The following is a 17,445-nucleotide window of genomic DNA, read 5'->3' on the forward strand; positions in this document are numbered from 1 at the left end:
TTCAAACTTGGTACAGGGGCAACATGCTATGGCATACATATGCACGTCAATTTGTTTTATGATACGATCCAATATGGCCGCCTAGCAGCCATTTTGTTTGCGAATTTTCCCTGTCTAAAGCCATAACTCAGACATGCTCACACAGATCTCATTCAGAGTTGATATTAGGACAGTGTTCTATGGCATATATGTGCATATTCATTGTTGTCATGATACGATCCAATATGGCCGCCTGGCAGCCATTTTGTTTGTGAATTTTCATGTCCAAAGCCATAACTTAGACATGCTTGAACACATCTCATTCAAAGTTGGTATTAGGACAGTGTTCTATGACATACATGTGCATATCCATTTTCATTGTGATACGATCCAATATGGCTGCCTGGCAGCCATTTTGTTTGCAAATTTTCCATGTCCAAAGTCATAACTCAGACATGCTTGAACAGATCTCATTCAAAGTTGGTATTAGGACAGTGTTCTATGACATACATGTGCATATCCATTTTCATTGTGATACGATCCAATATGGCTGCCTGGCAGCCATTTTGTTTGCAAATTTTCCATGTCCAAAGTCATAACTCAGACATGCTTGAACAGATCTCATTCAAAGTTGGTATTAGGACAGTGTTCTATGACATACATGTGCATATCCATTTTCATTGTGATACGATCCAATATGGCTGCCTGGCAGCCATTTCGTGTGTGAATTTTCCATGTCCAAAGCCATAACTCAGACATGCTTGAACAGATCTCATTCAGAGTTGGTATTAGGACAGTGTTCTATGACATACATTTGCATATCCATTTTCATATTGATATGATCCCCCATACCCGACCAATCCTTTATTGTTGTAGGCATGTTCCATGTCCGACAAGCAGACACAACATATCTAAGTCTGTTTGATTTAGGTTCACAAGCGTTGTTGCGTGATCAGAGTAGTGCTAATTCCTTAAAACCCAATCATAGCGGGGACTATGTCATTCTCAATGGCTTGTTTGTTATATAATGCTCTATCAATTGCGGTTTTAAGTAGAAATATTAGAAATATTGCATTAGTTGTGCGTTTCTGCTTCCTAAAGCCAAATTGTGAACTATTTAATAAATTATTATTCTCATTCTCAGGTACATTGACAATCTATTGTTTAAAACCCCAGTGCAGCTTGAAAGTGCAATTGCCCAATTATTATTGGGATCTAATTTATCACCAGATTTATGTAATGGCACAAGTAATGTTGGGATTATAGCATAGTCATATAATCGCGGTTAATGCCAGGGGGATGACTCCAATCAAATACACGGGCTGCAATCCGAAACCAAACACTGTTCTCCTATTACATTAATATATATATTAACTCCCATCCCCGCTCAGCCTCTTCCTGCTAACGTTCGCACAGTGAACACAAGCACCATCACCCTAGGCAAACATTTTTACAACTTGACTTCAGCCTGCAGTCACCTCAGCCTACTACCTTACACCACACTATGCCTAACAACGCCGGCAGCCAACCAAAAAGAGCCCGCAAGACGCCTGCTCGCTACAAGTCTAGTAGCAGCTCAACTGGTCTCCCCTCCGACTGTCGGTGATCGGGAAAAAGCCTATCGACGGCAACGAACGCTACCATGGGCGATAGCATCACCGTCAGCCGGACCCAACTGGACGCCCTCATCCAAGAGAGGGTCGATATAGCCTTACGCACACATACCATCCCAGGCATGACACAATTGACCACCGATAACAGCCAACCCGTCCGTCCACAGGACCTGCTCTCCCTGTCACCAGCCTCGGAGGCGAGTTCGGACCACATACGACCAAATCCTGCCACGCTGCCGACAACATTCCAGTCAATTTTACCACCCAGTGGACTGTATCCGGATGTCAACATCACCAGCGTCCACCCCGGAAGTTCGTCGGCCGGAAAAGGACTGCAACCCGATGGGGGCGCACGCCCGACTTCCGATGTCAACATCCGGTCCAACATGGCGGTGCCCATACCAAACATTCATATAGCTCGGCAGCCACCAATCCAACCGTCCACCGACACCACACTCGCCACGACCACGCCGCTTCCGGCCTCTGTTCCACCAGCTCACCTACACCTACCATTCCTGGACCAGTCCATGCTTAATTCGCTCGCAAATCCGGGTAAGTTTATCGAATTTTCCGACCTTCATCCGGACTCAATGAAGCCCAATAATAACACTTTGGCAAAAACTCATATCACCTTCGACCCGGACTCACAGGGCATTGTAACATACACATCCCAGACAAGGAAAAAGGTCACAGACTTCCACACGTGGCTAGAATGTTTCACCATCTTCGCTGCTTATCGCTCATTCTACTCTCCAAGTGAGGCAATACCCCTGTTCAATTACCTACATTATATGGTCTCCAAAGCACATACGTACAAGCCGGAGGCTTGGCTCGGGTACGATCGCGCATTTCGCCAAGAAGCAGCCCGCTATGTCGGCCTTCGCGACTGGTCCTCACCAAACATTAACCTGGATACACACCACTTCACACTGTCACCCCACTTGCTACTGCCTTCGTGCTACACGTGTGGAGAAGGAGGCCACCTCGCACACCAATGCAAAAGTCGTGCCGCCAACCCTTACACCTGGGTAAACCCGGATCCTCGGCCTAATCAGTCTGCCTCGCCTCCCATCTGCCGCTACTTCAACCGAGGCAAGTGCCAAACCCCGTGTAGGTACAAGCGAATACACAAGTGCTCGTCATGCGGATCCCCAGACCACCCAGGGCACACCCACACCACATCTGAATCCAGAACCACGGTGTAGAACTCGGCTTCACAGGACCTCACCATCCTCGTAGAGTTCGCAATACAAACTCAACCCTTGCACACCCTGACGTCATTACAATGGCCATCACCAAAGAACTCGACCTCGGTCACACAATTGGCCCCTTCACCAAGCCTCCTCTCCAGAATTTCGTCGTCAACTCGCTCGGCATCCGGCCTAAGAAAAATGGCGGCCATAGGATCATCATGGACCTCTCGCGCCCTACCTCCGACAGCATCAACGATCACATCTCGAAGGAGGAATACTCCCTCAAGTTCTCGCGAATCGATGACACGGTTGCCATGGTAAATAAATACGGGCCCGGGACCCTTCTCGCGAAGATCGATATTAAACACGCATTTCGCCTCTGTCCGGTTTGACGCCAAGATTGGCACCTCCTAGGCTTCTACTGGCGGGGCCACTACTTCTTTGACCGGGTCCTACCGTTCGGTCTCCGCTCGGCACCTTACCTCTTCAATCGCTTCGCAGATGCCATCGAATGGATCGTGCGTCATCGGGCTACCACCACTGACCTACTTCACTATCTCGATGATTTCCTCACCGTGGGACCGCCAGATGACTCAACTTGCAAATACAACATGACAACATTGCTCTAAACGTGCAAGGACCTCGGGGTACCCACTGCCAAGGAAAAAATCGAAGGGCCGACTCCTGTCATAACATTCCTGGGCGTCGAGCTTGACTCAGTCCGCATGTCCATCAGGCTACCACAGGACAAATTGCACGACCTTCTCCAAACCCTCCCACTCTGGCTAACACGTACATCAGCGACGAAGCGCGACCTTCTCTTTTTTGATCGGTACCCTCAGTTTTGCCTGTAAGTGCATACCTGCCGGCCGCATATTCCTACGCCGCATGAACGACCTCAGCACGACCACCAAAACACTCACAGCCAACATCACACTCACCGCCGACTTTCGTAGCGACGTTCAGTGGTGGTGCGAGTTCCTCCCAACCTGGAACAGGTCTGCCTCCATGCTTCAATCTTCCTGGACTTCTGCCCCCGACATAGACCTCACCACCGGCGCGTCGTCCACCCTCGGGTGCGGGGGATACTACGCAGGCCACTGGTTCTCCTACCCATGGCCCGGACACATTGTGCAATGACACTGACTACTCTATACAATGGAAAGAACTACTCCCGATATATATAGCATGTTTAATTTGGGGGCATTTATGGCACCGTCTAAGAATAATGTTCCACTGCGACAATGAAGCAGTCATTAATATTTGGAAAAAAGGGTCAACGCCGTGCCCCCGCATCATGCACCTCGTTTGCGAAATATTCTTCACAGCAGCCAAAGGCAACTTCCACGTCATGGTCAGACACATTGCTGGTACTACTAACACTATCGCTGATTCTCTCTCTCATTTACAGATGGACCGCTTCCGACAGCTGGCACCAGAAGCAGACAAGCATGCAACGGCCGTACCCAGCATACGCCTCAACGAACAATCACTCCTACCACCGCGGCCGAGACACAGTGGCTCACAACACATGCGAGGGAGTACATGAAACTGAGTATCGCCACGACGACCAGAAAGACATATCACACCGGCCAAACTCGGTATGTAGATTTCTGCAAAACTTACGATATACAACCACTGCCACTGACACAGCGGTCAGCCGTACTATTTGTAACGCACCTAGCAAGGCAGAACCTCGCGTACAAAACGATAAAGGTATACCTAGCTGCCATCCTGAATGGGCACATCGAACAAGGGTACGGGGATGTGATATCAGACGATCTGATACTAAGGCGAACATTGCAAGGCATTAAACATCAACATGGGGACGCGACACGGCAACGTCTGCCCGTAACTATCGAAATCATGCGAACGTTGAAGAACACGCTATGAGAGCACCCAGGCTATCACCTCCATGATAAGATCATGCTGTGGTCAGCATGCACGCTCGCATTCTTCGGGTTCTTGCGGGTAGGGGAATTTACGTCACCCACGCCTACTCGCTTCGACGAAAGACAGACATTACTTGGATCGGACATCTCCCTTGATACCATTCTGGTCGTCATAGTGAAGGTGGCCAAGACCGACCCCTTCAGACACGGTAACGCCATCCAAATAGCGCCCTCCGACTCATCCATATGTGCTGTCCACGCCTACGAGAAATATGCTAGCTTCAGGAAGGGGTCTGGGGAGGGCCCAGCCTTCGTGTTCAGAGACGGACGATATCTCACGCGACAATCGTTGTCCACGCTATTACGCGACCTACTCACGCGGGCTCGGATCTTACACGCCCACAAGTACACCACACACAGTTTCAGGAGTGGGGCAGCCACCACGGCCGCTGCCGCCAAACTCCCAGACTGGCTCATCAAAACTCTGGGCCGATGGAGAAGTGACGCCTACCAGATATATGTGAATACGCCCACGACCATCCTACAAAGTGTACCGCACCACACGCGAGTCAAGAGGACATCCGACGCGACCCAAGGAATCAAATGTGTGACCTACGGGACCTCGCTTAGCTCCGTGACTTAGACAATCAATGCCAGTGACACCAAGCTAATTAACATTATCTAACGTTGCATCGTTGGTACTCGATCATTGTCATCAACCACATTACCTAAGACTGCATAGGGTGTGCCATGCAACCCTGACCTAAGTGAATAAGGGCTAAGACTAGGACACTAGGCCCAACCGTGCGGACTGTCATATCTTACCACCATTTATATATGTTATGTGATTACAACCATAGAATAACCATGCATATCCCAATTGTCATACCATACTGACCAAAGCAAACGGCATGCCAGACAACACCATTCTAACCTTAGCAAATTAATTTGGGGGGCTGCCGCCACGGGGCTCACTGGCTGTGACCAGGCATGCGGGGCACAGACCGCGGCGGTGTGAGACTCACACGCAGACCCTGCACCGCCCAATGCTCTGCCCTGTTCACAATACATGCCCCCGCTGGTGGCTGGCAACACTACGGTACCACGCCTTCCATGACGTGATGTCACTCAGACAGGCGAGTGGCCTCACGACATGGCTGCTCGCTACGACACCTGCACGTGAAGCTCGCTCCCCCCTTCTTTAACGGCACATCTTGTCTCTGAGTCATCATTTATTGGCACAAATAATGTTGGGATTATAGCATAGTCATATAATCGCGGTTAATGCCAGGGGGATGACTCCAATCAAATACACGGGCTGCAATCCGAAACCAAAAACTGTTCTCCTATTACATTAATATATATATTAACTCCCATCCCCACTCAGCCTCTTCCTGCTAACGTTCGCACAGTGAACACAAGCACCATCACCCTAGGCAAACATTTTCCCACCCACCCACTCCTGATACACACCTGCATATACAAAACCCATGGATGCACATAATACTCAATCCATGCACAATGCCTGATTTAACATACACACACCGTGGGGAACACCAACAGGCACCACGCACTCCATCGTCAGGACACCCACCTAGGGCGTGCTCCATGACATGGCTGTCTGCTATGACGCCTGCCAAATATCAGATATCGAAAAACAAATGAAAAAAGAATTAAACAAAAGAATGAGAAGGATTGAATGTTATTATCAATAACACAGTAAGGGGGGCTGCCGCCACGGGGCTCACTGGCTGTGACCAGGCATGCGGGGCACAGACCGCGGCGGTGCGAGACTCACACGCAGACCCTGCACCGCCCAATGCTCTGCCCTGTTCACAGTACACGCCCCCGCTGGTGGCTGGCAACACTCGGGTACCATGCCTTCCATGACGTGATGTCACTCAGACAGGCGAGTGGCCTCACGACATGGCTGCTCGCTACGACACCTGCATGTGAAGCTCGCTCCCCCCTTCTTTAACGGCACATCTTGTCTCTGAGTCATCATTTATTGGCACAAATAATGTTGGGATTATAGCATAGTCATATAATCGCGGTTAATGCCAGGGGGATGACTCCAATCAAATACACGGGCTGCAATCCGAAACCAAAAACTGTTCTCCTATTACATTAATATATATATTAACTCCCATCCCCGCTCAGCCTCTTCCTGCTAACGTTCGCACAGTGAACACAAGCACCATCACCCTAGGCAAACATTTTCCCACCCACCCACTCCTGATACACACCTGCATATACAAAACCCATGGATGCACATAATACTCAATCCATGCACAATGCCTGATTTAACATACACACACCGTGGGGAACACCAACAGGCACCACGCACTCCATCGTCAGGACACCCACCTAGGGCGTGCTCCATGACATGGCTGTCTGCTATGACGCCTGCCAAATATCAGATATCGAAAAACAAATGAAAAAAGAATTAAACAAAAGAATGAGAAGGATTGAATGTTATTATCAATAACACAGTAAGGGGGGCTGCCGCCACGGGGCTCACTGGCTGTGACCAGGCATACGGGGCACAGACCGCGGCGGTGCGAGACTCACACGCAGACCCTGCACCGCCCAATGCTCTGCCCTGTTCACAGTACACGCCCCCGCTGGTGGCTGGCAACACTCGGGTACCATGCCTTCCATGACGTGATGTCACTCAGACAGGCGAGTGGCCTCACGACATGGCCGCTCGCTACGACACCTGCATGTGAAGCTCGCTCCCCCCTTCTTTAACGGCACATCTTGTCTCTGAGTCATCATTTATTGGCATTAAAGTTGATTTCCAACTTTCAGGAAACTTACCAATGAATAAAATATGATTAAATAATTTAAGTAAACACTCATTAAATAATAACTTATTGTTAACTATTTCATTTGTATTGTAAGCGTTGATTTCTTACTTTCTAATTTTTTGATATCATTTGACATCAATATTCATATCATTGTAATTAAAATATCTCTAAATTGTTCTGTTACATGGTTTATATTCATATCATTGTAATTAAAATATTTCTAAATTGTTCTGTTACATGGTTTATATTCATATCATTGTAAATAAAATATCTCTAAATTGTTCTGTTACATGGTTTATATTCATATCATTGTAATTAAAATATCTCTAAATTGTTCTGTTACATGGTTTATATTCATATCATTGTAATTAAAATATCTCTAAATTGTTCTGTTACATGGTTTATATTCATATCATTGAAATTACAATTTAGAAAGTTATGGAATTACCCATAAGTTATTTCTTTCTATAAAATTTTCATTATTTAATATGCTGCTGTATTTTTGTTTAGCATCTTCATCCCATGTAATATTTGGATGGAAGTTTGTTTGAATTCCCTTTTATAGTGACAGTGAAAATTCAATTAGACAATGGTCAGACATATAATTAATATCACTGACTTTAAAATATTCTAAATCATTAAATACATTTTTTGTGGAGATACAATAATCAACAGATTATAAGTAAAATTACCAATTAGATTACCTATTAATCTACCATTTACTATCATCAAATTATTTTTTAAACATAAATCTATTATATGTTTACCAAATTTATTAGCACTCGTATCTTGTGTATGATACTTGTTATATGTATCATGTATATGATTGTCAGGTACTGGAACATGTGAGTTACCATCAAATGTAATGCAGTCTTGTAGATTCCCAGTATGGCTGTAGAAATCACCCATATAAAGTATACACCTCCCCTTGATGAGAAAACATAGTATACTGTAATTTCTTTCTCTAAAATATCAAAATACTCTTTGTTGAAATGATAAACAGAATTTTCTGGAGGTATGTATATACATCCTAAAGATATATATCATGTTCAAGTAAGAAAACCTTTTTATCTGGTTTACACCACAAAAAATCTGTAACTTCTGACATGACTTTACTTAGACCTTTCTTAAGCTTATTTTTGAACAAAATTGCAACTCCCCCTGAATCTCTTCTACTTTTTTTTATTTTCTTTTTCTATCTGATCTAAAACAACTATAACCATCAATTTCAGAAACATCACTACAACTAGAACTACCTAACCATGTTTCCTGTAAACAAAAAATATTAAATTTATCCAAAAGTTATAATAGTTGCTATGATGTGCATGATTTGATTGGCTGAGATATAGCTGTTATTGTATGCTTGCTATGATATGCACAGTTGATTGGCTATGATATGGCTGATAAAGGAGCTATGATATGCATGATTTGATTGGCTGAGATATAGCTGTTATTGTATGCTTATTATGATATGCACAGTTTGATTGGCTATGATATGGCTGATATAGGAGCTGTGATATGCACGATTTGATTGGCTGAGATATAGCTGTTTTAGTATGCTTGCTATGATATGCATGATTTGATCAAGGCTAACAATATGGCTAGTATAGTTGCTGTGATAAGCCCGATTTGATTTGCCTTAAAATAATTGTTTGGTTCCGGTTACCCAACACCATCTAGTTTTTGACTGCTGACCCTAAACTTATTTTATCATATGCGACGAAAAAATGATACAAACACAAAGATTGTGAAGTCTTGCAAGAAATAGTGGATGCTTACATCAACTTAAAAAGACAATATAAAACTGTTCTTCCAATCTCTAATGGTTGTACAGCTGATGAGAAGAATGAGAAGAAACCAATAACACAGAGGCCATATGGAAAACAATGGAAAACTTAACTACCTGAACTATAGACACTCACATATGAAAAAATATATATTCAAAAAATAAAATATCAAATCTACCTACCTCACCTATTCTAAAATTGAGCGTAATCGGAACCACACAATTTTTTTCGGATTTTCTATGATATGGCTGTTATAGTTGTTATAAATGATATGCATGATTTGATTGGCTGAGATATAGCTGTTATTGTATGATTGCTGTGATATGCACAGTTTGATTGGCTATGATATGGCTGTTATAGTATGCTTGCTATTATTATTATTTATTATTTATTGTTTTAATCTGAGGCTCGAGGCCCATAAGAATAAGCATAAGAAGTAATGACAAAACATTAATAGAGAATATCTCTTCAATGCCTGCACTGGAGAGAATCACGGTACATACATGAATAGACATACTATGATATCCACAATTTGATTTGCTATGATGTGGCTGTTATAGTTGCTATGAGATGCACAGTTTGATTGGCTATGATATTGATGTTATAATATGCATGTGATAGGGATCATATGTCTTTGATGCAGAAGATTTGTGTAACATAGGGTGTGTAATTTTCTAATACCAATTCATAAACTAGTTATTGCTAAAAATTATAGTTCTATGTTAAATGATACAAACATTTCATTCTAATTTTTAGCACAACTGAACTGATAAGGTTCAATACTGTAGGCATGGTGCGGTGTCTGTCTGTTTGTCTCTGTCGATAGTGTGTGTGTGTGTGTGTGTGTGTGTGTGTGTGTGTGTGTGTGTGTGTGACTTAAAAAGCTGCCTGATCGATTGCCTTGGTATTTGGTGGAAACATAACTTTTGGTGTCTAGTTGGGAAATGTTCAATTGAAAATGATCTCATGACAAGTGTGTGATTTGCATTTAAAAAATCACATTTTTGCTCAATAAAACTTGCACTCAAAAACTATTGGGTAGATTGGTCTGAAATTTGGTGGGAAAGTTCTCAGGGATGTGTAAATTATGATTTGTTGATGACATGATGATTACATTAGTAATATACAAATTAGGGCTAAAAATGTGTCTTTTTGTTCAAAAATTTATTCCAAAATTACTTAGCAGATTGGGCTGAAATTTATTGGGGATACATTTGGGGGTGTATAGATGAAATAATATTAATATTATTATTTCATAAGAGATAAACAGGTGAAACTTATATATCCAAAAGTACTTGGTCAATGGTGAGATGTTTCTAGAAGTGTTAGTCTACAGATTTTGTTCAAAACATTTTGACACAATTGGCCCAAGCACACCCTTAGCAACAATCAAATGCCAATATATTTTGCAAAAATACAACATCTAGTAGGCAAGTGAGTAAACATTCAAAAAATGCATGCAAATATCCCTAGCAACCATGACCACACCCACAGCAACATCCAAACGGTGTATTTCACAAACATAACAAGGATTAATAAACAAGTGCTTGACTATACATTCAAAAATGTATGTTAATGTGCCAAGCAATAAGACCACACCCATAGCAACAGCCAAATGTTCATGCACATGTATATTGCAGAGATAACAACATTGATTAATAGACAAATGAATAAACATTTTAAAATTGTATGCAAAAATAGCTAGCAACAAGACCCATAGCAACAGCCACATTGTGTATATCATAAAGATGACATCAGGGATTCATAGACAAGTGAATGAACATTCAAAAAGTGTATGCAAATATATCTAGCAACATGACCACACCCATAGCAGCAGCCAAATGATCACGTATATTGCAAAGATAACAACAGGGCTGGATAGGCAATTGGATAATCATTCAGCAAATCAACACATACCTAGTATGGATCAGTATGTGGATACACATTTTTAGCACAACTGATAAGGTTCGGTAGTACTATAGGCATCACTAAGTGTCTGTCTGTCTGTCTGTCTGTCTGTGTGTGTGTGTGAGTGTAAACTTAAAGTCAAAAACTGCCTGACTGATTACTGTGATCAATGAGACTGAAATTTGGTCAGATGTCTTTAGAAGTGTTATTCTGCAGATTTTGTTAAAATTGTTTGACACAATTTGCCCTATCAACCATGACCACGCCCTTAGCAACAACCAAATGCCAGTATATTTTGGTCAAATAACAATATCATCTAGTAGGTAAGTGAGTAAACATTCAAAAAATGTATGCAAATATCCATAGCAACTATGACCACGCCCATAGCAACATCCAAATGTAGGTGTATTTCTCAAAGATAACGGAGTAATAGACAAGTGAATAAACATTCAAAAAAATATATGTAAATGTGCCTAGCAACAAGACCACACCCATAGCAACAGCCAAATGATCACGTATATATTGCAAAGACCACCACAGGGATTAATAGACAAATGAATAAACTTTCAAATAATTATGCAAATATACCTAGCAACAAGACCACACCCATAGCATTAGCCAAGTGATCACTTATATTGCAAAGATAACATCAGGGATTCATAGATAAGTGAACAAACATTTAAAAAAATGTATGCAAATATGTCTAGCAAAATGACCACTCCCATAGCACCAGCCAAATGATCACATATATTGCAAAGCTAATAACATGGTTAGATATGATAGGCAACTGGATAGTCATTCAGCAATACCTAGCATGGATCAATATGTGGATGAACATTTTTAAAAACTGTACAGTTGTGCAACAATGCCATTGGTACTATTTTTAACATCAGTTGTGATGCTCAAAAACTCATAGCCATTATGAACAATTGATGGCAATACAATCCAATCTTAGACCATGTGTTATTGACTTCTTTCTCAAACAGGTCAATAAGTATCTTCGAAAACATATCACAGAGAGAAAGAGCAGATGGTATGAGCAGTCTAAGAAGTGAGGTAGCATTTACAACAACCATAGACAATGAATCTGTGTACAATGAAGGTAGTATTGGTGTGACAGACATATCAACACACTCAGAACCAATGCAAGTTAAGAGGCTGGATGACAACAAAAACATTGACACTAAGGTAGACATTGCCGGTACGGAACAGAATTCAAATTTCAACAACATAAATACTGGTTTATATGATGGTAATGATCCAACATTTCACTGTGGTTATAATACTTTGGATGAATTACAATTAAGTAATTTACCAGTAAATGGAACCAGGATTGCAGATGGGACCTGCTCAGCAGCATGTAAGTATGATAGGGGCATAGCTTGTTTTTTTGGTTGTAAGTGTGTGAATAGATTCAAATTTTGCCAAATATATTGTGTATGTATATGAGACAGCCGTTGGTGACATGTTTTGTTAAGTATTGGAATACATCTTTTATTGACATTCCAACCTGGATTTAAAATACAGTAAAGGCATAGTATGGTATTTGGCAAAGTATACATTAAATACATTAAATGTTTGGAAGTTACGTCACTGTGGTATAGGGTAAAACTCAGACTCACAAACAATGCATGACACTGAAGGGTGAGTATCTTATGAACATTAATCAAAATTCATTTACATAAATAATGATATTTGGTTATTAGACAACATCTAAAAAGCACAACCTTCAAATTTCATGTAATTTAGTGTAGACAATAATGTTGTAGGGTCATGATGTGGGGTCATGATGGGTAGAGTAGCCAGCTTGGAATCTGCAGGCTGCAGCTTCAAGCCCGATCAGGGCCGTTTGTTTCAGAGTGACTAAAGTCCTTGGGCAAGATTTGAACCACGACTGTGCCTCAGTCAACCCCTGTATACTGGGTTCGCACGGTCCTGGAAAACCCTGGAATTTCAAACCCTCTCTGGAAAATCCTGGAAAACCGTGGAAAAATGCTCTCTACCCCTGGAAAACCCTGGAAAATGATCATGATCGATTAATATTGACGATCGACATGTCTGTGCTCGAGCCACCCATTCATATGATTCACTACACTGAGTCTCATTAATGTTTTTCAAAGTCTTTCGCCACCATGGTGAATCACGGTGATTAAACCCAGACAGTCAACTGAACGTTCCACGAGACACTTTGCCCACAGACCGTGCCTATGCGTTAAGTTGAATGGGCGCCGCTTTGTTTTGATCTTGCGTATTTCTACTCCAAGTCTAGTCATCATTTTAGCGACATAATAGTATAACAGTCCCGGGGGTAACAGTATGTAGGTCTGTTAGCAAGATTATCGTAACATTGTAGCGAGTATCAAAGCATCACCAGCACCGATCACCAACAACGATTAGAAATTGTTACAAGTTTGGCGCACAAGTCGACATACTACAAGCTCACGCATGGCAATACTAGGACCTAGGGAAGTGCAGTTGAATTTCCGGGTTGTGGAAGTACGGTTGTTGTTGGAAAGTCCTGGAATTTTGTTTTGCTTTAAGTGTACGAACTCTGGTATAATTGGCAACCTGGTAGGATAGAGGTTGCATTGTGAACCCATGAGGGATGGCCCTCACTGGACTTCTTGGGAGACAAGTGTTTATATGCTTAAAGAACTATCCAGTATAAATAAAGATTATTATTATTATTATTATGAATGCTTTAATCCTATGTGCTTGTTATTGATAGGCTGCAAATGGATTGTATGCTCCCCTGGGAGTTGAATATAAAGGGCTGTTGTGCCACTATAGATCCATGCCAGGGATAATAATTGTAAAGCACTTTGAGCACAAAGGGGGAAAGCACTTTATAAAAAACCAACATTATTATTATCATTGTCACGTATAATTATGTCTCATTTGCATATTTAATTACTCATGGTAAATAAGCAATGTTTAAAGAAACATGCTTCAGATTTCAAATAATTTGGTAGATAGATTGATGATAACAAAGCACATGTGTCCCATTCATAATATTTCACTTTAATGTGTCATTTAAATATTTAACCATTTTTTGCAATTATGCAATATTTAAAGAATGAAAGCTTCAGATTACATATAATGTAAGGGATATACCATATGTGTATAGTAGCTCACAATATTTGCATTGTGATAATGCATGATTGTACTGAGGGACAACATTTGGAAGCTTGTGTTTTGTCCTTATTGATTCAGTTCATGTTTTATTTGTTTAGGTGTTTTTGTTGTATGTGTCTTAATTTACATGGTGCTTGCATGCGCATAATAGTTTTGCTTCTATACTAGAATATTTAATGTTTGATGATAGCATGCAAAGTGGTGATTGTTACCTTTGTTATGATTTTCTATTACCTTTGTAGCATGCATGAGTACACCTGTTTCCAAATCAAACAATGTTACCCCTAGGGAGATGGAGTCTTATTTACCTGGGTTTTCATCGAGTTCAGACTATTCCTGTTCTCCTACTCCAGATGAGTTAGATGATTTATATGTTAAGGTATGATACAATTTCATTTTAAACACCCAATGGGCACTGCCTGGAGGGGGCTATTACTATGGGTTCCGTCCATCTCTGTGTGCATGTGTGCATGTATTCGTCTGTGCATGCACCCACCGATTTCAACCAAACCCGGCACAAAGCCTAATGGTAACATGCTGTATGAGACATATGCACGTTACTTTGTTTTGTGACTGAATCAAATATGGCAGAATGGTGGCCATATTTGTTGTTACATTTCACAATTTGCATTATAACATTGTAGGTGTAATACGTAGTGACCTCATTCAAGTGCCTACATCCATATTATCAAATACGAGCTTCTTTTAAGATGACCTTGACCTTTGACCTTGCAAAGTCTTCAAGTCAAATAGATAAATTTTGGTTATCTTCATAGCTTTTCAAATCAAACATTTCAAGTGATACTATTTCAATCATGACTTGAGTTTGACCATGTGAGACATATGCTGGTCACCTAATTTTGTGACTTTTGTGACATTAACTATAGCAAAATGATGGCCATATTTGTGTTAAAAAGTACATTTTGCCTGTTATCTCCAAAAGTTTGATACCTATGGACACCATTCAAGTGTGTACCCTCACATTATAAATGGTGAGCTTTCTAATGAGACCATTGCCTTTGCCCTTGACAAACATTTACAAGGTGAAGAGAGAATGGGTTACATACTAGCTGTACTCTTAAGACGGCCAAATATTATTGCTAATTAAACTGAAAACCAAAAACTACAAACAGTTGCTTCCCAGAAAAGTCCAACAAAGCATTTCCACCTTAAAATTACCAAAATGCTAATCAACTTACACAATACAACACATACGTTGGGGCCTATGTCTTTGACTGAAGGCTTGCTATTATTAGCACAAGTGAAATGTAAGGTTTGGTTGTGCGACAGGCATGGTAGACTTTCTTTCTCTGTCTTTACTTAAAGTGAACTCCACTCTTGAAAATAAAAATATTTTCATAAACGTTGGGTTCTGTAGAGTCAATTCATGATTTCCCATTACCTAATTTTACACTAGCTATTACCATGAAACATCAAATTAAAACTCCATTGTTTCAGATTTTACCTTTATTAGCTCCACTGTGAACAACAGTAAGGGTTAGGTTAATTCTCCATCCTCCGTCCCTCATTTTTAGCACAACTGAACTGAGGTTCAGTAGTGCTATAGGGATCGCCCGGTGTCTGTCTGTGTGTGTGTGTGTGTGTGTGTAAACAACTTAAAGTCAAAAACTACTGAACCGATTGCCACGATATTTGGTGGGTCCATTACCTTGGGTGTCTAGTTGGGAAATTGTTCAAATCAAAATGATCGCATCACAGATGTGTGATTTTGGTCAAAAAATGTGATTTTTGGTCAAAAAACTTAAACTCAGAAACTACTGGGCAGATTGGTGCGAAATTTGGTGGGAACATTCTTAAGGGGGCGTAAAGTAAGATTTGTTCATGACGGGATGATTCCATCAGTGATATGCAAATTAGGGCTAAAAATGTGTCTTTTTGGTTAAAAATCTATAATTCCAAAACTACTAAACTGAAATTTAATGGGAACGTATCTAGGGATCTTTGGACAAAGAAATATTAAGCATACCATGATTCAATGAGTGATATGCAAATTAGGTGTAAAAATGTTCATTTTTGGTCAAAAACTTATATCTCAAAAAGTACTTGGTCACCGAGTCTGAAACTTGGTGAGATGTTTCTGAAAGTGTTATTCTGCAGATTTTCTTCAAAACATTTTGACAAAATTGGCCCTAGCAACCATGACCACGCCCTTACCAACAACCAAATGGCAGTATATTTTAGTCAAATAACAACATTATCTGGTAGGCAAATGAGTAAACATTCAAAAATGAATGCAAATACCATAGCAACAGCCAAACGGTCGTGTATTTCACAAAGATAACAAAGGGGATTAATAGACAATTGTATAAACTTTCAAAAAATGTATGTAAATATGCCTAGCAACAAGACCACGCCCATAGCAACAACCAAATAATCACATATATTGCAAAGATAACAGGAATAGAAGACAAATGAAAAAACATTCAAAAAATGTATGCAAGTGTGCCTAGCAACAAGACCACGCCCATAGCAACAGCCAAATGATAACATATATTTTAAAGATAACAATGGGGATTAATAGACAATTGAATAAACATTCAAAAAATGTATGTAAATATTCCTAGCAACAAGACCACATCCATAGCAACAGCCAAAAGATAGCATATATCGTAAAGATAGCAACATGGTTGGATAGGCAACTGGATAGTCATTCACCAAATGAACACTTATTGTTAGCATGGTCGACCATATGGATAAACATTTTTAAAAACTGTACAGTTGTGATACAACGCCATTGGAGGTATTTTTTTTATTAGTTCTGTAGTGCTACAGGCATGGCAAAGTGTCTGTCTGTCTGTCCATCTGTGTCTGTTGATGTGTGTGTGTGTGTGTGTAAACAACTTAAAGTCAAAAAACTGCTGGATTTGATTTGATATTTGGTGGTCATGTTACTTCTGGTGTCTAGTTGGGAAATTGTTCAAATCAAAATGATTGCATCAGAGATATGGGTTTTGGGTCAAAAAATGTGATGTTTCGTCAAAAAACTTACACTCCAAAAATACTGGGCAGATTGGCATGAAATTTGTGTGAACATTCTTAGGGGTGAGTAAATTAATATATAGTTCATGACATGATGAGTCCCTTGGTAATATGCAAATTAGGGTTAA

At 40.9% G+C, this 17,445-nt stretch overlaps 1 protein-coding gene across 1 annotated transcript in view; it reads left to right on the forward strand.

Moving 5' to 3' along the window:
* Window positions 1-17,445, forward strand: part of LOC144440776 (uncharacterized) — a 141,095-nt gene that overhangs the window by 110,939 nt on the left and 12,711 nt on the right. Inside the window, exons 14-15 of the mRNA XM_078130155.1 lie at window positions 12,169-12,542; window positions 14,560-14,696. Of these exons, the coding sequence (XP_077986281.1) occupies window positions 12,169-12,542; window positions 14,560-14,696 (511 nt within the window). The remainder of the gene's footprint in view (window positions 1-12,168; window positions 12,543-14,559; window positions 14,697-17,445) is intronic.

The sequence above is a fragment of the Glandiceps talaboti genome, chromosome 10, assembly GCF_964340395.1.
Source record: "Glandiceps talaboti chromosome 10, keGlaTala1.1, whole genome shotgun sequence".
Lineage (NCBI taxonomy): Eukaryota > Metazoa > Hemichordata > Enteropneusta > Spengelidae > Glandiceps > Glandiceps talaboti.